We start from the raw sequence: 13,569 nt of genomic DNA, 5'->3' as shown, positions 1-13,569 counted from the left end.
AGGGAAGAATCCTTCCATCAACATAGCTGCCACCTCTCAGCGAGATGGTTTAACTACACAGACAGAAAAACCCTCTTCCATTGTTGTGGGAAGCATCCATACTAAGGCCCTACAACGGCACCACTTCAGCGGCTGTCCTGTAGACAGGCCCTCAGACAGCTATTCATAAATGTCAGCGACCGTGATTAGAATAGTGACTATTAGCAAGTACAAGCCGGTCACCTCTGCTCTTGTCTTACCCCATTATTTGTAATGGATGCAGTTCAAGCTGTGAGAGGCTGTCCATTTTCTGGTTGCAGCTGCGGGGTGGGGGAGTGGGTTTTGTCCCCTCAGTTGATTTTTTTGCTCCCCTTATCGCCCTGACAGACACGCGGCAAGGTTTCGAAGCCCCTCTCTGTGCAGGCACCGGCTCGCTGGCTGACAACGCTTTCCTGTGGGAGCAGGGGAAAGCCACAGCACTGAGGAAGAGCTGCGCGCAGCATGAGTAACCCAACCATTCCCCCTTTGCACAAGGCTGCTGAAGAGGCAGCGTATTTAAAGTGCCCAGGCACTGCACTCCCACCTTACCTTGAAACGAAGAGGACCAAGGATGGCGAGCTGCTGGGCGCTCCTGCTGCTGCTGCTCACCGTGGCCATTGCAGTCCCCGTGCAGCCCCCTCAGCCCTACAAGAAGGCCATCGCCCGGGCCATCGACTTCTACAACCAAGGACCGACGGTGAAATACGCCTTCCGCCTCCTTACAGCCACCCCTCCGCCTGAAGTGGTGAGTACTGAAGGGTTCCCTTCGCTAGCTGCTGTTTGAAACCCAGGCAGGGACCCGGTGAGACATGATTCTCCCTGACCCTGGGCCCCCATCCCCTCTCGCCCGAATCACTCGGGGCCTGCTCCGTAGCCCGTGAAATAGACTCCAGTGTGGGTTGGATCAGACCCGCTGGCCTTTCGCTGTTCTAACAATGCTGAGAAGTGGTGTGGGCCGGTGGCTGAAACACAGGATTGGAACTAGGGGCCCCTGGATTCTCAACCTGGCTCTGCCACTGACCTGCAGTGTGACCTTGGGCCTGTCCCATCCTTCGGCTGCCTTGTGTAGTTAAATGATAAACTCCTTGGGGCAGAAATCTCTGCTTGTTTCTCACTATATGCGTGCACAGGGATTAGCTCAATGCCCCCCCCCCCATCTTAGAGGAGGCCACTAGATGCTAACAACAGTGACAACCCTCTCAACTTTGAGACTTCACACTCCCCCAAATTTACAACTCAGCAGCAACCTCCTAAGGGCAACCGGTCCCACTCCACTAATCAACCTGTCCTCAGTAAGAATATCCAGCTCTTATCTAGCGCTCTGCATCAGTAGCTCTCAAAGGAGGCCAGTAGCATCATCCCCATTTTACAGATGGGGAAACTGAGGCACAGAGAGGGGAAATGACTTGCCCAAGGTCACCCAGCAAGCCAGTGGCACAGCCAGGAATAAACCCCAGCTCATTAGGAATTAATGAAGCCGGGATTGCTTTCTATCCCCAGAACAACAGACACTGAAATAAAAAGGCATTTCAGAAGGGTTAACCATGGCTGGTCGTGGGGGTGGGGTGCTGGTGGAGCAGGATTAGCCTGACATACTGCGCTCAGGTAGACACTGTACATACAGCATTACTGAAATAGTCAAAGCTGGTTGAATGGTGCAGTTCTGTCCTACCAAATCCTCAGCGCTACATCTCAAGTAAATGCAACATTCATCCCACACTAATGAATACCGGTGGATTGCTTCAATATGCATTTATCACATCACATCTGAGCTAAGGATTAGACACTGACATAGAGACTAGGAACAACAGGAGTTATATAAATTGGGGTAAATTTGTATAAAGGGTACAAAACTTTCCTGTTTCAGGGTTAAAGCCAACCACTACCTGCTGGAACTTATGGACACCTTTCCTCTATGGCAGGTTATTCTGTAATTGTCCAGTAGGGGACTTTGATACCTTCCTCCGAAGTGTCTGGTACTGACCAATGTTGGAGACAGGAGACCAGAGTAGCTCACTGGTCTGATCCACTATGGAAATTCTCACAAGTAAGCTCACTGCAGAACATTGACACAAGGCTATCCTCTGCCTCCATCCGCCACATGATACCTTGCTTCATACCCAGGGTTTCAGTGGGACTGCTTGTTTAAGGGCACCAAGGTTGGGTCCCAAAGGCTCAGGCTGCATTGGTGCATGCCATCGGCTGCTGAACAAAGGCAGTGGTTGAGCCCAGCGTGAAGCTACTCACCACGAGACGGTTATCTTGTTCCTTTACTGGTTTTCTCTTAGGCCCAGGGCACCATATCGAATACTCTTCAGCTGAACTTCACCATCATGGAGACCACGTGCTCAGCGTCAGACAAAGCCCCCGTGGAGCAATGTGCCTTCAAAGAGAATGGGGTAAGGAACAGCTCTGGGGGTGGAGATATTGCCATGTTCTCTTGTTTAGCGCACCTCTGCTGTGATGGGCAACAAGCTCTACTGAGTCCCTGAGGGCTACAGTGGACACCTGACAGGCTTTCACTGCCTTTGGCTTTACATTGTGATGTTATGAACTATAATGATCCAATGAATCATCACAGAACCTGCTGAGCCAGATTCACTGCTGTAAATGAAGCTGCAGGTTTCTTTTGCTTGTTCCAGCAATGAATTTAGCCCCATGAACAGGGGTGCTGGAACAATTTGAATAGTGGGGGTGCTGACAGCCATTGAACCAAACTGTGTAACCCCTGCATATAATGGAAACCACTTCAAACCAGGGGGAGCGGCAACCCCCCCAGCACCCCTATTCCAGCACCTATGCCAGTGTCATACTCACAATTCAGAAAGATCTGTTCTCAGCTTCACTCAGGTCTGTCAACCCACCAGCCCTAGCAGGGGGGCAAATTATGCTGAAGATCAGGGAAAATATGTCTGTGACCCAAGACAAAAGATGGAAGCCCTGGAACTAGAGATTCTGAAAATGGGGCAGGACAGAGGGTTAAAAAGTTCCTGGAGAGAACAAATGACAGGGAAATGGACCGAGTGATGTACTGGTTCTCTGCCACCTCTGCCCTCTGGGATATATGTGTGTTTGTTTCAGGTGAAGGGAGGGATGCAGATTCCCAAGGGTTTGGCAAACAATTTCACAGCCAGAATTTCAAAACCAGTCTTTCGTTTTGGGCGTCTCCATTTGTGGGGTGCTCAGCTTCAGGCATGTAGACACCCAAAGTTAGGCACCTGCCATTCATTGTTAGGCCCCTAACTAAGCATTTGACTTTCAGAGGTGGCGAGTGCCCACTTGAAGCCCCAGTTGAAGTCAATATGAGCTACAGGTGCTCTGCACCTCTGGGGAAAAAAAGCACAACACAGACCCACAGTTCCTAACTTCCCCGAATGTCTTCAGCAGTCCCCAGACTGACTGAATATCAGAACAAAGGAAAGGAGCCAGGGAAGATCAAACAGAAACATATGAAAGAAGTCAGTAAGCAATGCCAGCTGCTGACCAGATTTCACCTCAAACTACAGCAGCTGCATGGTCTAGTGGACAAGGCAGTGACACAGGGTGACCAGATAGAAAGTGTGAAAAATCGTGACGGGGTGGGGGGTAATAGGCGCCAATATAAGAAAAAGCCCCAGATTATCAGGACTGTCCCTATAAAATCAGGACATCTGGTCACCCCACAGTGACAAGACACAGATTCAGTGACTTAGCGCGACAGGAGGGGTGAGGTCTGATCCATACGTGCCTGAACACCTGCTTCCAGATGTGAGCGGTGGGGTGGTTTCCATCAGGAGAGAAGAGGAGGGTGGTTTTTCTGCTAAACGGATCTGTTTTGAGTTACTGCACCATGTGCTACAAGCCGAGAGAAGCACCATTCTATTTCTTTCCGCTTTTCGCACAAGAACCAGTCAAACAGATGAGCAGAAACAAGACCCTCCTCTCCCCCCATGGAAACCCCCCGCATCTAAGAGCAGACATCCAGGAACCTGTAGATCTGACCTCAGCCCACCTGTGGAAGTCAGGTACATCAACACTGCAGCCGGGAGGTGCCATCGCGGCACGGACTCCAGCCGGCTTGGCTTGAGCTAGATCAAAGCGAGCTCGAATAACCGCAGCAGCCAGGGTGGCTCTGGCTAGCGGCTGCCGTGTGAACCCAGGGTCCCCGGCAGGGTGCACTCAAGCGATGTCTGCACTTACAACACTACAGTGGCACCGCTGAAGGGCTGCCCCTGAGCTGCTGCAGTGCTTCAGTGTGGACAGCAGTGATGGGCAGGGTTCTCCTGTCGCTGTCGATGATCCACCGCCCCAGCTAGGTCGAGGGAAGAATTCTGGCACAGAGGGCCCTGCACAGAGGGCTAGGTGGGCATAACTACATCTCTCAGGGATGTGATGTTACCCCGAGAGACGTAGCTACGCCGCTGTAAATTTGCAGTGGAGACCAGCCCTCAGATTCCCCTAGATCTACCTAGATCAAAGTGACCTGGGGTATCCCTACGTGAGCTGCAGCCATACTGCCCCAACTGCCGTTTAGACAGACTCTATGCTTTTGTCTCCTCCTCTCCCTCCCTTGCAGCTGGTCAGAGACTGCTCAGGACACTTCTCCACCCAGGAAGCATGCCCTGTCCTCGCAATCACCTGCGACGTCGCCCCTCCACAGGTGAGCTGTCCAACCAGATGATTCGGGGGGCGAGGGAGGGGAGAACTTATACCTTGAACGAGTGAGGCTGGGGCAGCATCTCCCCGGGGTGAAAATGCCACTGGGACATCTCCTTCTGCTTTGGGTACATTCACCTGAAAACACACCTCTGCCAAACAGAGAGAGGAGTCAAATCCTCCCCCTACCTGGGACCAAGACACCCCAGGGAAGGCGGATGTCCGAGATGGCTCTTTGTCGCTGCACGGCCAGGTCTAACAAAATGAGTGTGTGGGTTTCAGCAGAAGATGCCCTTAACCTCACACTACAGACATTAGGTCCCATGTTGGCTTCCCGGTCTCCCCACAATAGGATCTGCCTTAGCTGGGATGGGTCAATCCCCAGTCCAAGCCGTAGAGCCTCATCCAGACATCAAGTGAAGTCCATGACAGTCTTTCCATTGAATTCAATGAGCTTTGTTTCAGGCCTGGAGGGAAAGTAGTACATGATTTGGATCCCCATAACGTTTCCCCAGAATAACAACCCTCCAGCTGGGAATCCCGGTTCCTCCCCAGCACAGACCCCATTAGTGTGGTGTCATCCAGCAGCCAAGAGAGCTTTCCTCCTGAAAGCAAGCCCTTTCCCCAAGTGCCCAGCAAGAGCCCCAGCTGCTATGGCAGTCACTTCTCCCGGGACGTAGAATTCCAGCCATCCCTTCCTGGCCATTCCCAGCTCCTCTTGGTCTAGCTCCAGTCTCAAACACAGCTCCCCAGCAGGGGCTGCACAAAGCATGTTAGAATAGGCCTCTCCCCTTGCCCCCCAAACCAGCCCTCAGAGATTTGACAAGGTGCAGATGATGAAGTGGAACACCATTAGAAGCCAGGTAGGTCTCCGTGGAGATGCTCACATCCTTCTTTTCCCCCATATAGCCAGTTCGCGTCACCAGGTGGTGGCCCCTTGTGCGCTTAGGCGCAAAAATCATCGGTCATGGCATTTCCTTTTTCCACTCGAAGAATTAATCCAGAGATCGAGGAGGGGAATGCAAGCTTGGCAGACCTGCCTGTGACCCACGCTGGAAGCTTACCAGGAATCAAGGCACAAGTCAGAACCGCCTTAGGGATCGCACTTTTCCTCGTGGCCTAGCTACCTCCTTAGTCCAATTGCATCTGCTAGGGCTTCCCTGTACAATAAACGGCTGTTCGCAGACCCATATGATTGTGCATGTTTCCCCTCACCCCTCGCCTTTCCACGCTGCCGGGAGAAGGGGCAGGAATCAATCCCCCACCTGGCTTGCGGGCAGTGAAAAGCCCCCATTAGGCACCAAGCTGCCCCTCTTCCCCGGCCCATTGCTAGGGAGGGACAGAAGCCCAAGGCATGGAATGGCTTTAGCATCTGGACTTCAAGTCCAGCAGGGAGCTGAGTCACTGCGCTAAGCCCAGCACGCAGGCAGAGCCAATGTAAGAGGCCCGTACCTTGGACTCACCCAGCTTAGTGACATGGACCTTGGGCACCTCTTGCTTCCATCACTGCAGCTCCAATGGTGCAACCAGCCATGCCAGGGCCCACAGAGTTATGGGGGCCCAACCAGGGTCTGATTTCAAATGCAGGAGTCCCAGGCTGGAGATCTCTGGGGATTGCACCCCTGACTGGGTGGACAGGACCCAGGCATCTGGAAGCCTGTATACCCACTGCCTGAAGGTGTAATCAGATCATAGATAGATAGAACCCAGGCGTCCGTGATCCGGGGGGAGGGCTCTCTGTGCTGGTGCTGCAGGGGGCTGCTGGCCATGGAGTGCTCCTGGATCTAGCCCACATGTGTTCCTGCCTCTACCAGCAGTTACGCCACAATGCTCCACAATGGAGAGAGGCCCCAGAGGAGAGCAGGACCTGCCGGCCATGCGGGGCAAATGGGGTGGCTAAGATGGGGTGGGGGGGGTCTGTTTGGAGTGGCTCCAGGCATGAGCAGCCAGCAAGGACAGATGGGGAAGCCATGGTGGCACTGCAGCACTGGGAACACGTGGGGGGCCCAGCAGGCAGAGACAGGGGACACAGGCCCCCCTAGAGATGAAACACAAGGTAAAAGCACCGGCCCCTTTGTATGGGGTGGGGGGTGGAACAGGGAGGGGGAGCTAGATTGGAGCCGGAGGGGGACAGGAGAGGACAGTGGGAGCAGAACTGGGGGTCTGGACTGGAGCTGCTGAGGCTGGGGAAGGGGACGCGTGGAGCTCAGGGGGTCTGGATCAGAGCTGGGTCCAATGCAGGATTGGAGCAGCTGAAGGGATCTGAGGGGAAGGAACTGGGGGAGGGCTTGTGGGGGCCTGAACCAAGGCTGGGGGGTGGATCAGGGAAGTGGGGTCAGGAGGGGAGCTAAAAGGGCCTGGGGCAGGGGAGATGAGATCAGGGCTGGGAGAGCCTAGAGCTGGGCTGATGGAGGCTGGAGAGGGGTTGAGGGAGAGCTGGGGTTGGGGCGGGGGCTGGAAAGGGAACCGGATTGGGGCTCTGGGGAAGTGAGCCAGGAGCTGGGTGGGCTGGAGGATGGTTATTAGTTACTGTACTTGTACCGACTTTGAACCCAGAGGCCTCCAGCGACATCAGGGCCCCAAGACGCTAGGTGCTGTACAAAACCAGCGTGAGCAATGGGCTCTGCTCAGAAGAGCTGACAGGCTGAATGGCCGAGATAGACAAAGGGGGGGGGGGGGGAAGGAGGCACCATTAGCCCCAGTTTACAGAGGGGAAGCTGAGGCCCCAGGCCAGACCGGGAGTCTAGGACCTAGACCTCCTGATTCCCAGCCGTGTGCCTTACCCCCAAGACCAGCCTTCCTTTCCTAAAGGCTGGAGGAGCTAAGGGTCTGCAAACTGACTCCTAATTGGGGTGGCTGAGCAGGGGAGTCTCCCTCCTTCTGGCGTGTTGTTACTGGCTTTCCAGAGGCTGCTTTTGGGGGTGGTTCTGTGACTGGCCCTCCATCACTGACCTGTCATTGCCCCAGGCCTCGGACTGGCCCCTCTCTTCCCGCAGGCTCGGCTGCCGTCAGGCCGAGCGACTCTCCCCTCCTGGGGTCATACGGCTGTGAAGCCAGCTGTCGAAGGATCTGGTTCCCTGAATGTGCTGCCCTGTCATATCAGAGCTCAGTGGTGGTGAGCAAAAGGGCTCCCACCAGCTGGGGGGAGCAGAGTGAAACGGGGTGGGCGGGGAAGGGGGGTCAGCTCGCGCTGGCCCAGCCGAGGGGGATTGGGAGCAGGGGGGCAGCAAAGGGGAGCTCCCTGATGACTTGAATCCCTGCCTGAAGGCCCCTCTGAAAGTGCTCCAGCCTCTCAGCCCCCCATTGTGCCTGCCAGGCAGCCCCACGTCAAAGGGTGGCCAACCCCTGATGCTGCTTTGGAGAATGGGCCACATGGAAGGGACACCAGTCTGGGCTGTGGACCCAGCACTTGGAAGATGGAAACACAGAGCCCCCATTGCCCCCAGGGAAAGGAGCAAGAGGCAGGAAGAGAACCCCGGGCCTGCAGGATTGATTTCACAGCATGATTATCCGTTATCCCCATCTCTCAGGGACACCATGGAGGATTCATTCCAGCCCGGGGTTTGGCTGCCCCCTTGTGGCCATGTTAATTATAGCCGGTATGGGATGGCCGTGGTGAGACACGGAGTCTGGAGTCTGCAGCATCCAGGCTACTTGGCTCAGTGCTCCCGGGATGGCCTGAAAAACACCCCATGCTGCATCCAAAAGGCTTTACTCCAGCACTGCCATCACTAGGTTGTTATGTTCTGGGGTCCTGAGAGGCCCCAACCAAGAACAGTGTCCATTTGTGCTAGGTGCTGTACAGACACATAGTAAGAGAGTCCCTGTCCTGAAGAGCTTACAGTCTAGAGAACACAAAGTGAAGGAGGGGAAACAGAGGCAGAGAGAAGATCAGCAGCTGAGCCGGCAGCAGACCCCAGTTTCTCTGGCTACTAATCCAGCGCTGTATCCCCTGGACCATGCTGCCTTCCAAGAGCCACCAGCGCTGGTCTGGTCTTTCTTTCCTCCAGAGCGGGGGGCCGCAGAGCTCATTGGGACTCAGCTGTGCGACATAAGTGGGACTGTTCTTAATGGTTCCTCCGAATATTGTGGGGGTGCCTCAATTTCCCTTATGCAGTTCTTAAGTATCTAGGTGGTGGGGTAAGGGTGTATGATCACTGCAGAGCCCTAGAGGGCAGGTGTGTGCAGGGGTCTGGACACAGAGAATGGCCGACACCCTGTCTCCTGGCAACTGATGGCCTGGCCCTTCCCCCCTGCAAGGTGGGAGCTAAAGGGTTGGAGAACAAAGGAATCAGGTGACCTCCTGGCCCGGGAAAGGAACAAAGCCCAGAGGAGGAGGGGCTGGAGGGAGTTTCAGTTTGGGGCTGGCTAGGACATGGAGTGAAGGGCAGACGTGGTTGTCTGGCTCACTGCCCTCCAAAATGGACCCAGCTGAGGGGTCCTGTTCTCTGCACCTGCAAGCTCTGTTTTAGACCATGTTCCTGTCGTCTAATAAACCTCTGTTTTACTGGCTGGCTGAGAGTCCCGTCTGACTGCGAAGTTGGGGTGCAGGACCCTCTGGCTTCCCCAGGAGCCCCGCCTGAGCGGTCTCGCTGTGGGAAGCACACGGAGGGGCAGAGGATGCTGAATGCTCCGAGGTCAGACCCAGGAAGGTGGAAGCCGTGTGAGCTGTTTGCCCTGCGGACAGGCTGCTCACCGGAAGGCGACTGCCCCAGAGTCCTGACTGGCTTCATGGGGAGCAGTTCCAGAGCATCGCCCGGGCACTCCGTGACACTTTCCTCCAGAGCGGGGGGCCGCAGAGCTCATTGGGACTCAGCTGTGCGACATACTGAAACTAAACGCTGTGCGGACCTCCCAGGTCACCCGGCGCTGCTCCAAACCAAACTAGCTGACTGACGTTTGAGCTGGTCTCCGAGCAAGCCGCAGCAACGGGCCACAGGCCCCGTGCATGGTCTCAGCGTCTTTCATGGCAGCGGGGCTTGTCTGAATGATGCCAGCTGTGGTGAGACCCAGGGAGCGGGGCTGATGCACGTGTCCCAGTGGAGACCCGGGCGGGAGGATCCCAGCAGCAGAAACAGGTGAGCTGGAAACAGCAGCAAACAGCACTGGGAAGGCAATGACTCAAGTCAGGCACGCTAAGAATTCGGGCTGGTTCACCCTTGGGCAATGAATCACGCTCCCAGGAACATTCCTGGGACGGTGCAAGGCTCCCTGACAGCCTCTCTGATGAATACCAGGTAGGGTGAATTTACCCAGGATCCCATCCCGTTACTGACATCGGAGGCCACTGCACTTCCCAGATGAGAACAAAACACAGTCCTGGGGCTTTAGATTTCAATCTAAACACTCATTAATTACTATTAAGGTCACACCCAGAGGTCCCATTCAGGATCCACGTCTCATTGGACTGGGCCTGTTCACATGCCAAGTAAAAGACAGGACCGGCTGTGAAGAGACTAGTGCCATAGAGTTCGGGGCAGGATCTGAATTCCTTGGGCTTTCTTGGGATTTTACTTTAGGTTCATCAGTGCACCAGTACTATTAATATTTGCTCTTATTCAGGGCCTTTAAGGGTCTCTCTCTCTCTCTCTCTCACTCACACACACAAGTTGGCTGAGTGGCAGCTGATTTGCTTTGCAATAAGTGAAGCTTCCTGTGGGAAGATCACTCAGGGACCCAGAGTGAAGATCCAGTGACTCGAAGTTGAAGTCACTCATGTTAACTTGTGTTAACTCTCCCAGGAGGGGAGAGTTGCTCGACCTGACAGCAGCCGAGCCTGGGGGAAGAGAGGGGCCAGTCCAAGGCCTGGGGCAATGACAGGTCAGTGATGGAGGGCCAGTCACAGAACCACCCCCAAAAGCAGCCTCTGGAAAGCCAGTAACAAGGTGCCCGTAAGTAAGGTGACCGTTTTTAACAATTAGGGCAGCCGAGCTCTGGAAGAGCTCACCCAGGGGATGTGATGGATTCTCATCTCCCAGAGCCTCTCAATCAAGAGTGGCCATCTTTCTGAACGGCCGACTCTGGTTCAGTCACAAGCTACCAGGCTTGGTGCAGGAATCGCTGAGTGAAAACCCCTGAAACCCCAAGATGGAGTCTAGAGACATGTGGTCTGGCCATATGCCCTTGTACAGTCACAGCAGCCGTTACTTGGAGGCCGTCTGTCGTGTTCTCAGGAAGGCTCACCAGGTGGGAGATAAGCTTCTCTTAAGGCCTATTGTTTTTTCTTCATGGCTCATTGCCCTGAATAGGCTCTTCTCCAGCAGCTGTCTAGACTGAAAGCATCTTGTCTAGTGGGCATTACACAGGTGTAACTACATTTGAAATACAGATACATGGTCAATATTCACAACTTCAGATACAAAAATGATCCATGCATACAAATAGGATAATCATATTCAGCAAATCATCACTTTTCCAGTGACACCTCACATGACTTATCTTGCATTATAATTATGTCATAATCCTATCATAATAATATCACTGCGAAGAATATTGATTGCAGTGTCACACCAGACACCTGGGAAATAATTCTCTGGAGTAACTCAGAGCCCAGCCCATCCAGTGTCCCGTTTCCAGCCATTGGCGATATTTGCTACTATCTGCAGCCGCCGATCGGCTACATGCCACTGGAGGCAGTCTCATTGTACCCTCCCCTCCATAAAATCATCAAGCTCAGTTTTGAAACCAGTTAGGTTTTTTGCCCCCACTGGGAGTTGTAGGATCTAAGACAGTTTTTAAACAGGTGGAACTTAAAGCCCTCCAAATCCACAGGTGAACGTCGCCCAATGTTTAGAAAATTCACAGATCCGGATCTAAATTTGAAAGCTGTTTCCAATCTGCATCACAGGCCAAACCCAACCCCTCGGTAGGTCCAAGTGCCTCTGAGCGGAGGAAGAATCAAACTCTGGATTCGACCACCCAACGCTAACGGATAATACAGTAAAGCAGTTTCACAGGACACTTCCCCATGGCAGGAATTCTGCCCCTGCCTTCACTCGTCCTCGCTTATCCTGGTTTCACACTTTCTAACAACACAAGGAATTCAGGGCCAGGTTTTCAACAACACGTGCCATGGAAAGCGGGTAACTGCCCATAAAAACATGATTGGCTAGCAACTGCTGAGCAGAATGACCCCATTTGTGTGCGCACTTATCCATGCAATTCATTATTGATCCATGCAATTGCAGGAACGCTCATGTGCCTAGCTTTCTGGAAATCAGGCCCTGATCCCTTACAGCAATGAGCACCATCCCTCTAAGGGCAGGCAAATATGCAGGAGATATTGCAAATTCTATGGGATGCTGAAGCCCCAGTTGCATTTGATCAAGCAGGGCAGGAGGGTCTATTTCCACATTCAGCATTAGAGAAAACAACCAGGACAGTAATGCTGCATGACATCTGGGGTGCGGGCCCTACCATTCACCTGCCTGGGGTTCTGTTCGATCTTATGTTTTACAGAATGGTGGAAGGAAACAGCACAAGATATGTGCCCTTGTTGCCAAGAAGGCCAATGGCATTTTGGGATGTATAAGTAGGGGCATTGCCAGCAGATCGAGGGACGTGATCATTCCCCTCTATTCGACATTGGTGAGGCCTCATCTGGAGTACTGTGTCCAGTTTTGGGCCCCACACTACAAGGATGTGGAAAAATTGGAACGCGTCCAGCAGAGGGCAACAAAAATGATTAGGGGCTGGACCACATGACTTATGAGGAGAGGCTGAGGGAACTGGGATTGTTTAGTCTGCCGAAGAGAAGAATGAGGGGGGATTTGATAGCTGCTTTCAACCACCTGAAAGGGGGTTCCAAAGAGGATGGAGCTCGGCTGTTCTCAGTGGTAGCAGATGACAGAAAGAGGAGTAATGGTCTCAAGTTGCAGTGGGGGAGGTTTACGTTGGATATTAGGAAAAACTTTTTCACTAGGAGGGTGGGGAAGCACTGGAATGTGTTACCTAGGGAGGTGGTGGAATCTCCTTCCTTAGAGGTTTTCAAGGTCAGGCTTGACAAAGTCCGGCTGAGATGATTGAGTTGGGGTTGGTCCTGCTTTGAGCAGGGGGTTGGACTAGATGACCTCCTGAGGTCCCTTCCAGCCCTGATATTCTGTGACTCTATGTGCTGGGTTTGTGTGAGGACAGTCATCTCTCTACAGCTGGTGCTAGAGAGCCTAACCCCCTAATGGACTCGTAACCTCTGTGGATCAGACAGAGGGGGACACACGCTGAACAGCAGAGCACATCTGAGAGGCACAGGCCTGCCGACAAGGGGAGGGCAAAAGGGGCAATCACCGGGGTGGGCCAAAGGGCTCCTAGGCGGGCGCAGGGTGTTACGAGCAGTGGCAAAGGCAGCCGAGCAGGTATGTGGAAGCCCTGGCTGTCATAGGTGCCGAGTTTCTAATCTGCTGGGGGGGAGCGGCTCCCCCCGGCTCCGCCCAGTTCCCCGCACACGCACCACCCCCGCCCTGCTTCTTTCTTCCCCTCGCCTCTTCCTGCCCCCACCTGGCCCCATTCTGCCTCCTCCCCCGAGCACGCTGTGGCCTCGCTCCGCCCCCCCAGTGCCTCCAGATGCCGTGAAACAGCTGATCCGCGGCAGGCCGTATGCACTGGGAGGGAACGGGAAGAGCTGATTGGCTGGGGGGAGGGAGAGGTTCTGTTGGGGGGCTGCCAGTGGGTGCTCAGCACCCACCATTTTTTCCCCTGTGGGTGCTCCAGTCCCGGAGCACCCACGGAGTCGGCGCCTGTCCTGGCTGTGCCGGAAGACTGCACTGGGCACCAGAAGTGCAGCCAGCAGCAGCTCGCTGGGCACCAGCCAGCGCAGACGCAGCACCGCTCAGACATCAGGTGGATGGTGTGGGAGCACCAGTCGCCGCACGGGGCCCAGCTCCCGGCGTGGGAGCACCAGCCGCCGCACGGGGCCCAGTT

The 13,569-nt window shown here is 54.4% G+C and overlaps 1 protein-coding gene across 1 annotated transcript; it reads left to right on the top strand.

Annotated features, from left to right (window-relative positions):
• The first annotated feature begins 422 nt into the window (after positions 1-422).
• Positions 423-5,716, top strand: LOC141983384 (cathelicidin-3-like). Its single transcript, XM_074946467.1, has 4 exons — positions 423-763; positions 2,307-2,417; positions 4,574-4,657; positions 5,563-5,716. Exons 1-4 carry the CDS (start codon positions 590-592, stop codon positions 5,650-5,652), a joined length of 459 nt encoding a protein of 152 aa, XP_074802568.1. The 5' UTR covers positions 423-589; the 3' UTR covers positions 5,653-5,716.
• The last annotated feature ends 7,853 nt before the right edge of the window (positions 5,717-13,569 follow it).

Source organism: Natator depressus, chromosome 2 (genome assembly GCF_965152275.1).
Source record: "Natator depressus isolate rNatDep1 chromosome 2, rNatDep2.hap1, whole genome shotgun sequence".
Classification (NCBI taxonomy): domain Eukaryota; kingdom Metazoa; phylum Chordata; order Testudines; family Cheloniidae; genus Natator; species Natator depressus.
Note: the sequence above shows the minus strand (reverse complement) of the source record. Positions and strands in the feature narration are given on the sequence as shown.